This window comes from Schistocerca serialis, chromosome 1 (genome assembly GCF_023864345.2).
Source record: "Schistocerca serialis cubense isolate TAMUIC-IGC-003099 chromosome 1, iqSchSeri2.2, whole genome shotgun sequence".
NCBI classification, from domain to species: Eukaryota; Metazoa; Arthropoda; class Insecta; order Orthoptera; family Acrididae; genus Schistocerca; species Schistocerca serialis.
In genome coordinates, this window is record NC_064638.1 from 806,642,676 (window position 1) to 806,659,525 (window position 16,850).

General features: G+C 38.8%; 1 protein-coding gene across 2 annotated transcripts in view; it reads left to right on the plus strand.

Annotated features, from left to right (window-relative positions):
• Positions 1 to 16,850, plus strand: part of LOC126484058 (uncharacterized) — a 245,360-nt gene that overhangs the window by 100,099 nt on the left and 128,411 nt on the right. For both annotated transcript variants that reach the window (XR_007587804.1, XM_050107411.1), the window contains exon 7: positions 16,077 to 16,310. Coding sequence is in view for 1 of the 2 variants with exons in the window: in XM_050107411.1 (XP_049963368.1) it covers positions 16,077 to 16,310 (234 nt within the window). In the remaining variant the exon portion in view is untranslated. The remainder of the gene's footprint in view (positions 1 to 16,076; positions 16,311 to 16,850) is intronic.

Below are 16,850 nucleotides of genomic sequence, written 5' to 3' on the forward strand. Positions count from 1 at the left end.
TTCATCATATTTGTAGGATTTTAAACAGTCTTTGATGCCAATGTTTTTCTTTTATTCTCTGACTGTTTTCAATCTGTCTTCAGATATGTCTTAATAGGTGCAATTTTTTCAGAGTAGCATAAAATAGTAATACATAAAGCATTTATGTAAATTATTTGAAAGTCTGTTTAGAGCCAACACGCCTTTCGTTCGAAACTGTTATATAAGCACAAAAAACTTCTAGACAGATAAGCTGTGTCAAAAGATGTTAAAACATAATAGAAATTATAACATACAAACACAGACAACCTTTAGTGTGAGGTCACTGTCAGCATAAAGAACTTGCAGCTACGGTGCAGGCAACTGAAGGGATTTGGCCACCAAATGTCACTCCATCTGAGCACAGCTGACAGTCATATATTAAAACAACATTATCATGGATAGCAAAATATGCATAAATGAAACACCTGTGAGCTAATAATAAAATGGAAGTAGTACTTGAACTATATAATTAGGCCTGTGTCGATAAAATACGAGGGTCGTTCAGTAAGTAATGCCCGACATTTTTTTTCTCAAAACATATTTATTGTTAAGAGTCAGAATATGGTGATAATATACATCAACATGTCTTGTCCGTGTCCTATTTTTCTACGTAGTCCTCATCACGTTCTATAGTCGTACGACAATGTTGTGGAAGAGCATGTATTCCCAGCTGATAAAAGCTCTTGTCCTGTAGGCATAGCCACCTTTTCACTGCATGACTAATACAAGTGTGTTCCCTGTAGAGAATCTTTAAGCGGCCCAAAGATATGGAAACCCGAGGCTGTCGAGTCTGGACTGTAGGGTGGATGAGGCAATGATGTCTAACCCAATTTGGCAATGTGTTTCAGGGTTTTCAGACTTGTGTGTGGGTGTACATTATCATGTTGGAGCAAGGTTTCTGCTGGATCTTGTCCGATCGAACACGTCAGAAACGATTCTTGAGTTTATTCAGAGTCTTCATGTATGCCTCTGAATTGATGATTGACCCTCTTGGCATTACATCCACGAGAATGACATGATCACAATCGCAGAAGACTGTCACCATGACTTTTCTGGTAGAGGCGGGGTTGTCTTGAATTTCTTCTTTTGAGGTGAATGAGGATGATGCCACTCCATGGACCGCCTTTTTTTTCCCAGTGCAAAGTGGTGCACCCAACTTACGTCCCCCGTAACGATCCATGACAGAAAGGCCTCTCTGTTGGTCTCAAAATGCTCCAACAATTCAGATGGAATAGCTTTTCTTTGAATCGTGTGGTCCGCTGAGTGTATTCGTGGAACCCATTGTGAGCACTTCTTTGAATATATGAGTGTCTCGATCATTGCAGACACACATCCAATGCTGACTGACAACTGTAGAGCCAATTGTCGAGTTGTGATGTGCCAGTTGACACATAATGGCATCCACATGATTCAGCAGGTCTGGAGCAGTGGCTGTGACAGGACGTCCCGAGTGTGGCTGATCATGGAGCTCTGTTTCTGCATTTCCTGAGGCTGTAACTTTCTTTACTCATCGCCAACTGTACTCCTATCAACTGTAGCATTGCTACACCTGCACACAAACGTTTATGGATGTTCACCATGGTTTCTTTTTCTGCACCCAAGAATTTAATAATAGCACACTGCTCGTAATGTGAGTCGTATGTAGACGCCATTTTGACACTGTACTACAGCTCTGCCATCTGCCAGAATGGTTCGAAACTTCATCAGTGCGCAGAACAAACATCAGATGTGAAGCACCAACAGGGACGTTTGTCTGTGTATATTAACGACTTTTTTTTTTTTTTTTTTTTTTTTTTTTTTTTAAAGTGTGGGACAATACTTTTTGAACGACCCTCGTACTAGCTACAATTTTAAAATGGATGTATTTAAGATATGTATTGTATACTACGTATTGCTTTGGAAGCAGCAGACCAACCATCAAAAGAAACAGAATACACAATGAGCATGCGAAAAAAAAGCCAAGGAGGTGCCAAAATATGTGACCTCACTGATATTGGACAGTGGTGCATGCTTCTCTGACTGGTTTGGATGTGGGTGGTGTGTGGCTGGGAACAGAAATTAAAAGGAGTTGGGTCAGAAAGATTGTAAGTATGCTAGAATTACTGTCAGATAATGAAAGAGAAGCATTCAGTGTAAATTTGTTTTGTTCATTCAGAATTTTGTTAGGGCAGTGTTTCTTGTGCCCATAGATCTGTAGTTCTAAGAGATTCAGTAACTGACCTTTTGGTGCAGTGTGCAGTACTTGCAAGTTGTTATCTGTAGTTGTGTTCTGTAAGATGTAATCCGAATATGATTTTGTTCTGTGGATGTATGTTCGCTGAACCTATTAGGGGCAGTCAAATGAAAATGAGACAGATGGAAGAAATATATTATTGTTTGTTTCAAAAGTAATTTCCAAAACTGTTAATCCATTTCTCCCACTATGAGACAAGATGATAAACACCTTCCTGGAAAAATGGTTTCATTTGCCTACAGAACCGTGATTATACCCAGGCATACACCTCTCCACCGATAGCAAATCGAAGGCCACGGATGTCATTCCTCTAGCCACAAAAATATATAAATTGTATGGAGAGAGACTGTGTAAATGTGTAAGCACTTTCCAGTGAAACTTCTGCAGTACAATCAAAACAATTTCTTATTTTTGGAGCCCTGAAGGAAGACATTGGTGGCCATCGATTTTCTTCAGGCACAAGTGTGTAGCTGGCCTTCAGTGAGGATGAGATCAACATCAAGGAGAGTGCCCTCCAAGTGACCCAACTCTCTCTCTCTCTCTCTCTCTCTCTCTCTCTCTATATATATATATATATATATATATATGGTTATAATAGAGGGAAACATTCCACGTAGGAAAAATATATCCAAAAACAAAGATGTAGCGACCCACCAAACGAAAGCGCCGGCAGGTCGACAGACACACAAACATACACACAAAATTCAAGCTTTCGCAACAAACTCCGTTGCCTCATCCTTTCGTCTTTCCCTCTCCTTCCCTCTTTCCTGATGAGGCAACAGTTTGTTGCGAAAGCCTGAATTTTGTGTGTATGTTTGTGTTTGTTTGTGTGTCTGTCGACCTGCCGGAGCTTTCGTTTGATGGGTCGCTACATCTTTGTTTTTGGAGATATATATATATATATATATATATATATATATATATATATATATACGCTGGCAGGTCGATAGCGTTTTTTTTTTATATATATAATTTTTCCCACGTGGAATGTTTCCTTCCATTATATATATATATATATATAAAAACAAAGATGATGTGACTTACCAAACGAAAGCGCTGGCACGTCGATAGACACACAAACATACACACAAAATTCAAGCTTTCGCAACAAACTGTTGCCTCATCAGGAAAGAGGGAAGGAGAGGGAAAGACGAAAGGAAGTGGGTTTAAAGGGAGAGGGTAAGGAGTCATTCCAATCCCGGGAGCGGAAAGACTTACCTTAGGGGGAAAAAAGGACGGGTATACACTCGCGCACACACACACATATCCATCCACACCAAAGACCTTGAGTTATTTTTTACAAGGTTTGTTGCGAAAGCTTGAATTTCATGTGTATGTATGTGTTTGTTTGTGTGTCTATCGACCTGCCAGCACTTTCGTTCGGTAAGTCACATCATCTGTGTTATTACTCAAAAACGTTGTAAAACTGAACATTCAAAAAAGTCATAAAAATGTTAGAATTTCACAGTCAAAAACTCTTAAATGCTGAAAAATACTCTTCAGTACTCATAAACCCATTTAAGTGTTCAACAGTAACCTAATTTTGAAATATTGTTCAGTCATTCACTTTTCCATTTCTTTACGGAACACCGAGAACATTCTAAAGTAATCAAGAATGTCTGAAAAGTTGTAGAATACTACTCTGGGTTAATTTAGATCATCATCCATTGACACCACCACCACCACCACCACCACAAGTTGTGCTGATTGCGGTGTGCCGTGACCCCCTGAACCCCATGAACCTGCTAAAGAAGTAGACCAGAGATCTTTGTGATTTGATCTACCTGCTCACTGTTCTCCCCTCAGTGTTTTGCCCTCAATCTTCCATTCTGTGATTACTGCTTGTTTTTCTCTTTTTTTGTCATACTATATGGCCAAAGAAATGAAGAATTTTTTTGACTGACATGTGAAGAAAGGTGCCTGGAGATATTCAGTTGCTCAGTTATGGACACAATCAGTTTCCTTTTGATCCATTTTATGCATAGCATCTTGTGCCAGCACCATAGCTCAAATGCATCAATATGCTGCTTGTAAATGGCCTTAATGGTCCATATTTCACAACCATAGATGAAGACAGGAAACACGAGTGTTTCAACAAGCTGGACTTTTGCAGTGTTTGTCATCACCCTGTTCTGACAAATCTTGGTGAGCTGCTTCATAGTCACTTGTCCTAGCACAATCCGTCTTCTTATCTCACCTTCGCTCTTTTCTGTGTCACTGGTGGTTGATCCAAAATAGATGAAAAAAATTATTACTTCTAGTTCCATTAGTAAACCTGTGAGTTGAACTTGTGCTTGTGGATCAATAATCATGAGTTCGGACTTACTAAGATTGATGCCTAATCCATATGATAGACGTAAATCCTTTACTTTTGTTTGGGGCTCAGCATGTTAACAGTTCTTCTGTCAATTGAGATATCCTTAGTCCATCCATCAAGAGCATTCCTAATGAAATGTACAGCTGAGGAGAGAGAACACAACCGAATTTGACACCTTTTGATACATGGAAGAAATCGGACATGCCAGTACTTGTCTTCACAACTGCAAGGTGATTTTTGTATGGACTTCTGATTACTGCTGTGAAGTGTGGTGGGACGCCAAGCTCTGCAAGCAGCTGCCACAACTGTTCTCAGACAACACAGCCAAAGGCTTTCCTATAGTCAAGGAAGAGGAACACCAAACTCTTGTGATTTCCCGATTATCCATTGTATGTTGAGAGTCTGTCTAAGAGTTCCTTTTCCTTCAATGACATTTGCTTGTTCTGTGGATACGTGATGAGTCTGGATATACAGCTTCAAATGTTGGTTGAAGATATAGAGAAAAATTTTGCTCCAGGGCATTCAAGAATATTTTCAGGGTGTATATGTCCTGGGACAACCAGGAAATCTGATAATATTTTCAAACAATGGAAACTCCACGTAGCAATGTCAACAATGTAGGAAAAAACAGATTGCTACTTACGGTAAAGAAGACACAGACAGGCACGATTAAAAGACATCCACTTATAGCTTTTGGCCACAGCCTTCATCAGTAAACACACACACACACACACACACACACACACACACACACACACGCGACATTCTCTCTTTTTATATAAGTGTCTTTTAATTGTGCTTGTCTGCAACTTAACACATCTTCTTTACGGTAAGCTTCCTATATCATCATAACTGTAGATGCGAAATAACACCTGTCTTCTAGCATTCTCTGGCAACTGCTCAAACGAACCTACTGCTAACAGGTCGTGGGTGAATATTGCAAATTGTGGTTTGAGAAGTGTTACTTTCAAAGTAAATTTCCTTTTACACAAGATAAATTATAAGTGTGAGAATGTGCAATGAATTTCTTAAATCTCAGAGCATTTGACGATCATTCAAAACTGAACACTTAGTGGACCAGCCACCTAGAAAAATTTTGGGACCAGAAGACCAGACGTTTATGTCATCATTTAAAATTTTACTGGCGCATTTGTGTTTGATAATATCTCAAAGGGTAACACGTGCAAAAAAAGACCGATATTATAAGCTTAGCTTTTGTTGTAGCTATGTTATATGTCTATTAATTTAAACCGTAAACTTTTTCTATTTGTGTGCTTGTGCTGCTTAACAGTGATATTGCCATTGGCTGACTATTACGTGCCATATACTCTGAATATCTGCTGTCATTTGCTTTTCAGATAACATGACAAGAGTTTGACAGAAGCACATTGCAATCTCGATTTCAGTGCTATGGAAACTAACATGCTGTGTGTGATGGAATTTGTAGTTACACTTCGTAATACAAAAATATGCAGTGCAAATGTTGCTGCGCATCAAAGATCTTCCCAAGACATGTTATTTTTTTGCTGGGTTCTTTTCCTAAAGTGCCGGGAAGTTTTATGCCGATGCATAAAACGTTTACAATTTAAAGGATTGACAAGTTTTGCAGTTCAGAGGGAATACTGTCACTTAACATGGAGAAAGTGTATTTTCACCCAGGAAAATGTGTATTGTTAACCGAGAAATAGTGAAATTTTGTTTTTCCTTGTCTGTAAATGCACCCTGATTTTAGAATATTTGAAAATGTTCGTTAATATTCGAGAATATTCCTAAAAACTCAAGAACATTACAGACAAATCTCGCCATCACCTATGTATACCTTTCTGTGCTGGAATGTATCCCCACAACAGAATAACAGAATGTTCAAGAAAATCCTGGAACATTCTGGAGATTCTAGTAAATTCTGGTACTTTTTGAAAGATTCTATAACATTCTAGAAGGAACATTCTGGTCAGTCTTGGCATTCAATTCCCTTTTGCTTCACTGACTTCCCACAAGAAGCCCTTTGGTGTGATGCTCTCTTTGACTTCCATATCGTTGAACCTAACTCCTACAGCTCCAAACCATAACCTCCTTAATGGATGGGGCGATAGTAGGCTACCGAACCATATAACTGTCATAGGACTGTGGGGGTTGGTTGTGTAGCTGCAGTGGTACACATGGACAAATCATGCTAATGTTTAGAGTGCATATTGACTATGTTTTTATGTCTTTTCGCTGTACCTATCTTGGCTACAGGTTTTTTTTTATGTTCATGTAATAGTTTCCAATCAAAGGTATGTTACGTCAGTGATTTTCATATAAATTATAGAAATGATTTTCCCAGTACTGTTGTGTGCTATTATAATAGTTTCACTGATAAATTTGCACTTTTTTAAAGAAATGTCTGAGGATGATTTTATAGATGGCAGTCATCAAACAAAAGAGTTTTTGATTAAACAATGGAAAATCCAGGCTGGAAAAATAACAGTAATATGAGAAGGATAGATTACTACTCTCCATACAGCGGAAATGTTTAATCACAGATGAGCACAACAGAAAGACTGTCGAAAAAGTAAACTTTTGGCCAAAAAGGGCCTCATTGGAACTAGGCGACAAGCACATGCACGTGAAATCCTGATGAAGGACTCTTTGGCTGAAAGCTTACTTTATTTGACAGTTCTTTTGCTGTGTCCATCTACAACTCAACATCTCTGCCATGTGGTGAGTTTTTTTATTAAAGACTGTTAAATATTCTTAAAATATTATAAAGAGGATTTCTGTATCCTTCACCATGATTATGCCTCATTTATCAGTTTTTGTCATAATTTAGCAATACTTTAAAAAATGTAAGGATTGTCAGTTACAGCTTCAGATTTTGTGATGGCACTTGCAATGCCTGGTCCCATGAAGTACATAATGTATTACATTTTCTTGCAGTAACACAATTACGTTTCATAAAAATAAATGTACATGGATGCTGTAAACCTCATCATTACGAAACCTGTAAACCTCATCTAGGGAACAAGTACTAATCTAATCTAATCTAATCTCATGACTCAGCATTGTCAGGATGTGAGTTGTATTACATTTTTGCACTTCTGTCAAGTCCAACCGATGCAAATTGTTATATATCTTAAGGCATTGATCAGCTTGCCGGATAAAATATTAGTCACGCAGCTCCCTTTGTAGCACCATAAATGATGTATGACTTCTACCAGTTGGCCGCGTGATCTTCTGCCACTGACATAAGTTGTGGCAGTGAAGTGGTGTGGTATCTGTGCAGTAAGATGGGTAAACATAGAGACTTGACAGAATAGCAGAAAGAAACTATTGTATTTGAATGTGCCCATGCACACTTCACGAATGAAGTTGCCAAATTTGTTGATGTATCAATGTGGACTGTTCAAAATACATATGATGATTAGTGTACTTGCAGCCACGTAGCACAGCTTAAGAACAGTGGCCATAAAAAAAAAAAAAAAAAAAAAAAAAAAAAAAAAAAAAAAAAAAAAAAAAAAAACCATAGCTGACTGGGACTGGAGACGAGTATCACACCTTGTCAATGACAATTGGTTTTGAACCTGAAAGGAATTGCTACTGTTGCGGAATTCGGGTCGATCTAAACAAGTTTCTGAGGGAATGCAAGCACTGGACATCTAGAGTTAGGTTCCTCACAAAAGTCCATCGCCCATAGCGGCACATAAAGGTGCACATCTTCAGTGGCCCAAACAACTGATCAGCAGAGAAACGTAGTGTGGTGCAATGAGTCACCATTTTGTCTCTTTTCAAATGATGCAAGGTGTCTAGTGCACAGATAGCCATATGAGGCGTTCAACCTGCATTGTGCGAAGGGTATTTTAATCCTGCAGGTAGTTCTGTGGGGTTCTGGAGATACTTTTTGCACCATGAAGTGGGTCAGCCAATTCATTCAGGTTATCACAATGATGAACTGGAATATTTATTTTGACATTCTCGGTAACAGAGTGTTGGCCTGTTCTTCTACATCTTCATTGATGAGTATGCTGCAGAGGTTCGTGTCTACCAAGCTTACAATAGCTATGTTCGCAAGGACTGTCTGCATACTTTCATGTATTGACAAACACCTGTACTCCCTAGTGCACAATGCCTGTCCTTCTGAATCACCTTAACTTAATCGCAAAGAAAATGTTTGGAGTATTAGGAAAAGTAGATGAAATGTAGCAATCAACAATTTCACAATTTAGTAACTTGATGGGATCTGTTCATTAATGATTGGCATCAACTGGCTGTGGCATACCTGAATAAACTTGTGAACACTGTTTCTTGCCGAAATGGGACCATTATGAAGGCCAGAGGCAGTATTGCAAGGTATTAACGTGATCTCTCCTGGGGATTTCTGATGAAGGTCTTGTTGGCTGGAAGCTTACTTTCTGACAAGTCATTTTGTTGTGCCTATCTGTGACTCAGCATCTCCACTATATGGTAAATAACAACTATCCTTTTCGTAATATTGTCGTTATCTATCCTGAATTTTCCATTGTTGAGTACTGGTACTACGTATTGAGCAATTGGTTGGAAATAGACGTATTATTTGCAACAAATTTCATTAAGGAATAAATACACTGAGAAGCAGTGTCTAGAATACACAGTTCCTTGATCAGGTTTCTGCATAATATTCTTGAATTAACACCACAAATGATTATTATGATACACTTTTGCACTCGAAAAACTTTTGCTCGGTTTGATGAGTTATCGCAGAATATGATCCTGTATAGCATAATGGAATGAAAGTAAGCAAAGCACACAGGTTTTTTAATATATATATTTATATCTCCTACATTTGATATCAATCACATTGCAAATACAGACTTGTTTAGGTACTTCAGAAATTCTGTGGTATACTGTTCCCAACTGAGTTTATTATTGAGCTGTAATACCAGAAATTAAACACTGTCAGCCTCTTCAATCTGCACATCTTCATATGCTATGTATGTGCTGGAAGGAAATCTCTTACAGGTTCTGAACTGCATATAGTGGGTCTTTTCAGAGTTTAATGACAGTGAATTAGCTTTAAACCCCTTATTAATGTCAGTGATAATTTGATTAACAGCCATCTGTACTTGACTTGCTATTTATTGCAATGTTGTATCCTGTGCAAACAAAACAAACTTAGTCGACATAAAAGTTTTCTGGGTGTGGTACTGCATCATAATGTATAAAACTACTGCTGCTGTAGAAAAATCAATGTTTCGGCCATGGTTGCAGCAGCTGAAACATTGGTTTTTCTCCAGCAGCAGTAGTTTTTTACATTATGACGCGGTATCGTACCCAGAAAACTTTTATGTCGACTGACTCTGGCCGCGAAAGCCTACGCAATTATAAAACAGACTTAGCATCTGCCAATGTAACAGACGAGACGTCATTAATGTACACAAGAAAAAGCAGTGGACCTAAGATGGAACCTTGAGGAACACCACATGTAATTTATTCCCAATAAGATGAAGACTGAATGCTTACTCCACAGGCGTTTCATGACACACCCTTTTTTTCTGGTAGTTAGGTAAGACTTAAACCATTTGCAGCACTGTGAGCCAGCAACACCATAACAATCTAATTTACTTAAGAGAATGCTGTAATCCACATGAAGGCCTTTGACAGATCACAGAAAATGCCAGTAGCCTCTAATTTGCTATCTAATGAATTAAGTACATTCTCACTGTATGTGAAAATGCCCTTCTCTACAGCGGAACCCTTAAGAAAGCCAAACTGTGAATTGGACAATATATTATATGCAGTCAGATGCTTAAGAAGATACTGGAATACAACCTTTCAATTATTTTTGAAAAAGTGAGAAAATGTGAATTGGGTTGATAGTTTGGTGGTATCTCTTTATCCCCCTTCTTTTAAAGGGGCTTAACTTCAGCATATTTTTAGTCAGTCTGGAAATGTTCCACTGATAAGAGATTGATTACACACACAACTTAAGAAAAAACTCAACTGACATGAACACTTTTTAATTACGTTTGTTTATATGTTGTCATAACCGTCAAAATACTTTGAGTTTAAAGATTTTATGAAGGATGCTACATCTTTGGGAGAAGTGAGTGTCATTTCCATTTTACTGGAGTTATTTACAGAGAGTGATCTCAAGTAGTCTGTTGCACTCTTTACTGAACTTGATGATCCCAGGCTACCAGTAATGGAAACAAAATACTTGTTTAAGGTGTTTGCAACACTACATGCCCTTGTTACCAATGTTTCAGTTATTTTTAGAGCTCTCTGTTCATCTTCCTCTCTGGCGCACCTGTCTCTGTCTTCACTACAATCCATATAGTTTCCATTTTGTTGCCTGATGTCATTATCCTTTTCTCATAATAAAACTGCTTAGATTTCTGAATTTCTTGCTTCAGTATTTTACAGTATTCTATGTAATGCATTACAGTGCTAACATCAGAGCTGTTCCTAGATAGTAGATACAGTTTCCTTTTTGTCCCACATGACAACTTTATTCCTTGTGTAATCCATGACTTATTTTTAGAAATATGTCTAGAACATAAGTAAGTGTAACATCATAGCAAGAGAAAGGTTCTGAAGTAATTAAAAGGATATTTATATTGTAGGAAAAGATAGATTGCTACTTACCGTAAACAAGACATGTTAAGTTCCAGACAGGAACAGTAACAAGACACTCATACAAAGATTTCACCTGCAGCCTTCATCAGCAAAAGAGAAACAGAGAAACACATATCATTCATACACACAAGCAAGCACTCCACATGCACACAAACGCAACTCTGGCAGTTCAGTCCTAGCATTCTGGCCTCAGCTGCTGGAGTTGGTGGTCATGTGTGCGTGAGGAGTGCTTCTTTGTTTGTTGTATGGCTGGTGTGTGTGTGTGTCTCTGTTTCTCTTCTGCTGATGAAGGTTGTAGCTGAAAGCTTTGTGTGAATGTCTTTTAATTGTGCTTGTCTGCAACTTAATGCATCTCCTTTACGGTAAGTAGCAATCTGTATTTTCCTACATTGTTGTTATTCCTAAGTGGTTCATTAAATAACTCCTCCAGGCTAAGAGGCTGTGGTTGAACAGCAGAAATTCTTCCTCGTGATGTTTTGTTGCCAACTGTGGGCAACATCTTCCGAGGTGAGTCAATGACCGGCTACTAGACTGTGGAGGTCCTGTTTATGTTGTTGTTGTTGTGGTCTTCAGTCCTGAGACTGGTTTGATGCAGCTCTCCATGCTACTCTATCCTGTGCAAGCTTTTTCATCTCCCAGTACCTACTGCAACCTACATCCTTCTGAATCTGCTTAGTATATTCATCTCGTGGTCTCCCTCTACGATTTTTACCCTCCACGCTGCCCTCCAATACTAAATTGGTGATCCCTTGATGCCTCAGAACATGCCCTACCAACCGATCCCTTCTTCTGGTCAAGTTGTGCCACAAACTTCTCTTCTCCCCAATCCTATTCAATACTTCTTCATTAGTTACATGATCTACCCATCTAATCTTCAGCATTCTTCTGTAGCACCACATTTCGAAAGCTTCTATTCTCTTCTTGTCTAAACTATTTATCGTCCATGTTTCACTTCCATACATGGCTACACTCCATACGAATACTTTCAGAAATGACTTCCTGACACTTAAATCAATACTGGATGTTAACAAATTTCTCTTCTTCAGAAACGCTTTCCTTGCCATTGCCAGTCGACATTTTATATCCTCTCTACTTCGACCATCATCAGTTATTTTGCTCCCCAAATAGCAAAACTCCTTTACTACTTTAAGTGCCTCATTTCCTAATCTAATTCCCTCAGCATCACCCGATTTAAATTAGACTACATTCCATTATCCTTGTTTTGCTTTTGTTGATGTTCATCTTATATCCTCCTTTCAAGACACTGTCCATTCCATTCAACTGCTCTTCCAAGTCCTTTGCTGTCTCTGACAGAATTACAATGTCATCGGCGAACCTCAAAGTTTTTATTTCTTCTCCATGAATTTTAATACCTACTCCGAATTTTTCTTTTGTTTCCTTTACTGCTTGCTCAATATACAGATTGAACAACATCGGGGAGAGGCTACAACCCTGTCTTACTCCCTTCCCAACCACTGCTTCCCTTTCATGTCCCTCGACTCTTATAACTGCCATCTGGTTTCTGTACAAATTGTAAATAGCCTTTCGCTCCCTGTATTTTACCCCTGCCACCTTTAGAATTTGAAAGAGAGTATTCCAGTCAACATTGTCAAAAGCTTTCTCTAAGTCTACAAATGCTAGAAATGTAGGTTTGCCTTTCCTTAATCTTTCTTCTAAGATAAGTCGTAAGGTCAGTATTGCCTCACGTGTTCCAGTGTTTCTACGGAATCCAAACTGATCTTCCCCGAGGTTGGCTTCTACTAGTTTTTCCATTCGTCTGTAAAGAATTCGTGTTAGTATTTTGCAGCTGTGACTTATTAAGCTGATAGTTCGGTAATTTTCACATCTGTCAACAGCTGCTTTCTTTGGGATTGGAATTATTATATTCTTCTTGAAGTCTGAGGGTATTTCGCCTGTTTCATACATCTTGCTCACCAGATGGTAGAGTTTTGTCAGGACTGGCTCTCCCACGGCCGTCAGTAGTTCTAATGGAATATTGTCTACTCCGGGGGCCTTGTTTCGACTCAGGTCTTTCAGTGCTCTGTCAAACTCTTCACGCAGTATCGTATCTCCCATTTCATCTTCATCTACATCCTCTTCCATTTCCATAATATTGTCCTCAAGTACATCGCCCTTGTATAGACCCTCTATATACTCCTTCCACCTTTCTGCTTTCCCTTCTTTGCTTAGCACTGGGTTTCCATTTGAGCTCTTGATATTCATACAAGTCGTTCTCTTATCTCCAAAGGTCTCTTTAATTTTCCTGTAGGCGGTATCTATCTTACCCCTAGTGAGATAGGCCTCTACATCCTTACATTTGTCCTCTAGCCATCCCTGCTTAGCCATTTTGCACTTCCTGTCGATCTCATTTTTGAGACGTTTGTATTCCTTTTTGCCTGTTTCACTTACTGCATTTTTATATTTTCTCCTTTCATCAATTAAATTCAATATTTCTTCTGTTACCCAAGGATTTCTACTAGCCCTCGTCTTTTTACCTACTTGATCCTCTGCTGCCTTCACTACTTCATCCCTCAAAGCTACCCATTCTTCTTCTACTGGATTTCTTTCCCCCATTCCTGTCAATTGCTCCCTTATGCTCTCCCTGAATCTCTGTACAACCTCTGGTTCTTTTAGTTTATCCAGGTCCCATCTCCTTAAATTCCCACCTTTTTGCAGTTTCTTCAGTTTTAATCTACAGGTCATAACCAATAGATTGTGGTCAGAGTCCACATCTGCCCCTGGAAATGTCTTACAATTTAAAACCTGGTTCCTAAATCTCTGTCTTACCATTATATAATCTATCTGATACCTTTTAGTATCTCCAGGGTTCTTCCATGTATACAACCTTCTTTCATGATTCTTAAACCAAGTGTTAGTTATGATTATGTTGTGCTCTGTGCAAAATTCTACCAGGCGGCTTCCTCTTTCATTTCTGTCCCCCAATCCATATTCACCTACTATGTTTCCTTCTCTCCCTTTTCCTACACTCGAATTCCAGTCACCCATGACTATTAAATTTTCGTCTCCCTTCACAATCTGAATAATTTCTTTTATTTCATCATACATTTCTTCAATTTCTTCGTCATCTGCAGAGCTAGTTGGCATATAAACTTGTACTACTGTAGTAGGTGTGGGCTTCGTATCTATCTTGGCCACAATAATGCGTTCACTATGCTGTTTGTAGTAGCTTACCCGCATTCCTATTTTCCTATTCATTATTAAACCTACTCTTGCATTCCCCCTATTTGATTTTGTGTTTATAACCCTGTAGTCACCTGACCAGAAGTCTTGTTCCTCCTGCCACCGAACTTCACTAATTCCCACTATATCTAACTTCAACCTATCCATTTCCCTTTTTAAATTTTCTAACCTACCTGCCCGATTAAGGGATCTGACATTCCACGCTCCGATCCGTAGAACGCCAGTTTTGTTTCTCCTGATAACGACATCCTCTTGAGTAGTCCCCGCCCGGAGATCCGAATGGGGGACTATTTTACCTCCGGAATATTTTACCCAAGAGGACGCCATCATCATGTAATCATACAGTAAAGCTGCATGCCCTCGGGAAAAATTACGGCTGTAGTTTCCCCTTGCTTTCAGCCGTTCGCAGTACCAGCACAGCAAGGCCGTTTTGGTTATTGTTACAAGGCCAGATCAGTCAGTCATCCAGACTGTTGCCCTTGCAACTACTGAAAAGGCTGCTGCCCCTCTTCAGGAACCACACGTTTGTCTGGCCTCTCAACAGATACCCCTCCGTTGTGGTTGCACCTACGGTACGGCTATCTGTATCGCTGAGGCACGCAAGCCTCCCCACCAACGGCAAGGTCCATGGTTCATGGGGGGGGGTTTATATAGAGCGCATAAAGGGTGCCACCACTCGTCACATGCAGTTGACAGTGAAACTATCTCTGACTAACACCATTACTCTTGATCAAAGGTAATCGGTTGTCACATCTTTACTACAAAGTCGACCACCATATCTTATCTAACTGCTGACAATCGATTACCTTTGATCGAGAGTAATGACATTAATCAAAGATAGTTTCGCTGTCGACAACATGTGACAAATTGTGGCGCCCTCTATGTGTTCTACGTAAAAGGGACCTCCACGGTCTAGCAGCCAGTCATTGGCTCATCTCGGTAGATGTTGCCCACAGTTGGCAACAAAATGTCAAGAGGAAGAATATCCACTGTTCAACCACGGCCTCTTAGCCCGGAGGTTTTAATTATTGAAGACACCGGCAATGGAAGCCTACATGTTATGATTTGTACATGGGGTTTCCATTGTTTAAAAGGATGTTTATATATTTGCTACAAAAATTGCCACAGATACTGCTAAAACTTCAGCCCTACATGTCTGTCTAGAAAAGTGTGTAAACTGTCCAAAATCAAATGTAGTTGTTGTCAAAAAGGGACACACAAGTGTGCTTCAGCCTTAAGAAGAGGAAAATCATGATACTAAAAAACATTTTTTAAATGTTATTTACGATTTCCCAATCTTCCTCTTCATTTTAGCAAGTGAAAAAAGAATTTATTCGCCTCCTAAAGAGTAGGAATCTCATCATTTCCTTCAATGTGATGCAGGTGCCTCTCCAGCTGATTACAACTGTTTGCAGATGACATTTATTTTGCATATGCACCTTTTCTGCTTCTTTAGTGACAGTGATAGGCTTGATTTCTAAGTAAAACCCTTTCTGAAATGTCAAGTCATTATTCTGCTGTAGTGCCAATACCTTAAATTTCTATTATTTCTGATTAAAACACTTTTCCTCTGGATAGTTTGTAGTTATTTTCAACAAATGTTTCCATTGTGGTATTTCAACTACCTTTATATACTATATTTATTTGTTTGCTTATTATTATTATTATTATTATTATTATTATTACTATTCTACATTTTGTCTCTTACAGAAAGTGAAGTCTGTGGAGAGAGAACTTTCAAGAGCTCTGGAACTCGCACAGGGTTATCAGACTAGATGTTCCGAAATGGAATGTGAATTGGTCAAAGCAAAGAGCAGTACAGAGGCTACGGTGGCTCTCAGTGAAGCAAAGATGCTAAATCTGAACAATGAAATTGCTTCTATTACTGCTGAAAGGGACCGGTTGTTGACACGTGTATCTGATGTTGAAACAGCCATAACAAAGGTAAAAAAAAAAACTTTTTTATTCATGAAGAGGGGCTTTTCGCTTTACTTAAGAAAATTTTAGCTGTATGATAAATATTTCAGCCAATATTTAAGTATGTAGTGTAAGTATTTGGCAAGGTAGGAAAAAAAAAACTGAGAAAATTGGTGTGAAAAACTCATGAACATTTCATTTGAAAATTGGGTATATAGCATGGATATGTGGAAATGAAGTGCAGAAAGATAGTAGCTTATACACAGTGAGAGAGAACATCTCTACTGACTTGCAGTTGGGCAACTTAAAAGTCATATTACACTTTTATATATGAACATTGGAGTTTATGAAAATAACTGATCAAGGGCAAATGAAGTAAAATGGCTACTCCCTTTATTTAAATAGTTTACATGGCATGTGATGAGAAATTTAGTTGTGAATGAAAATTCCAGCACACTAGCATGAATTTGCGTGTGAGGCGATATTGTAGGGAAGAGGCTTCGGACCTGATACGGCCAGTACTCTTTGATGTTGCGAAGACCATAGTCTCTGGAAAGCAAGTTCTAC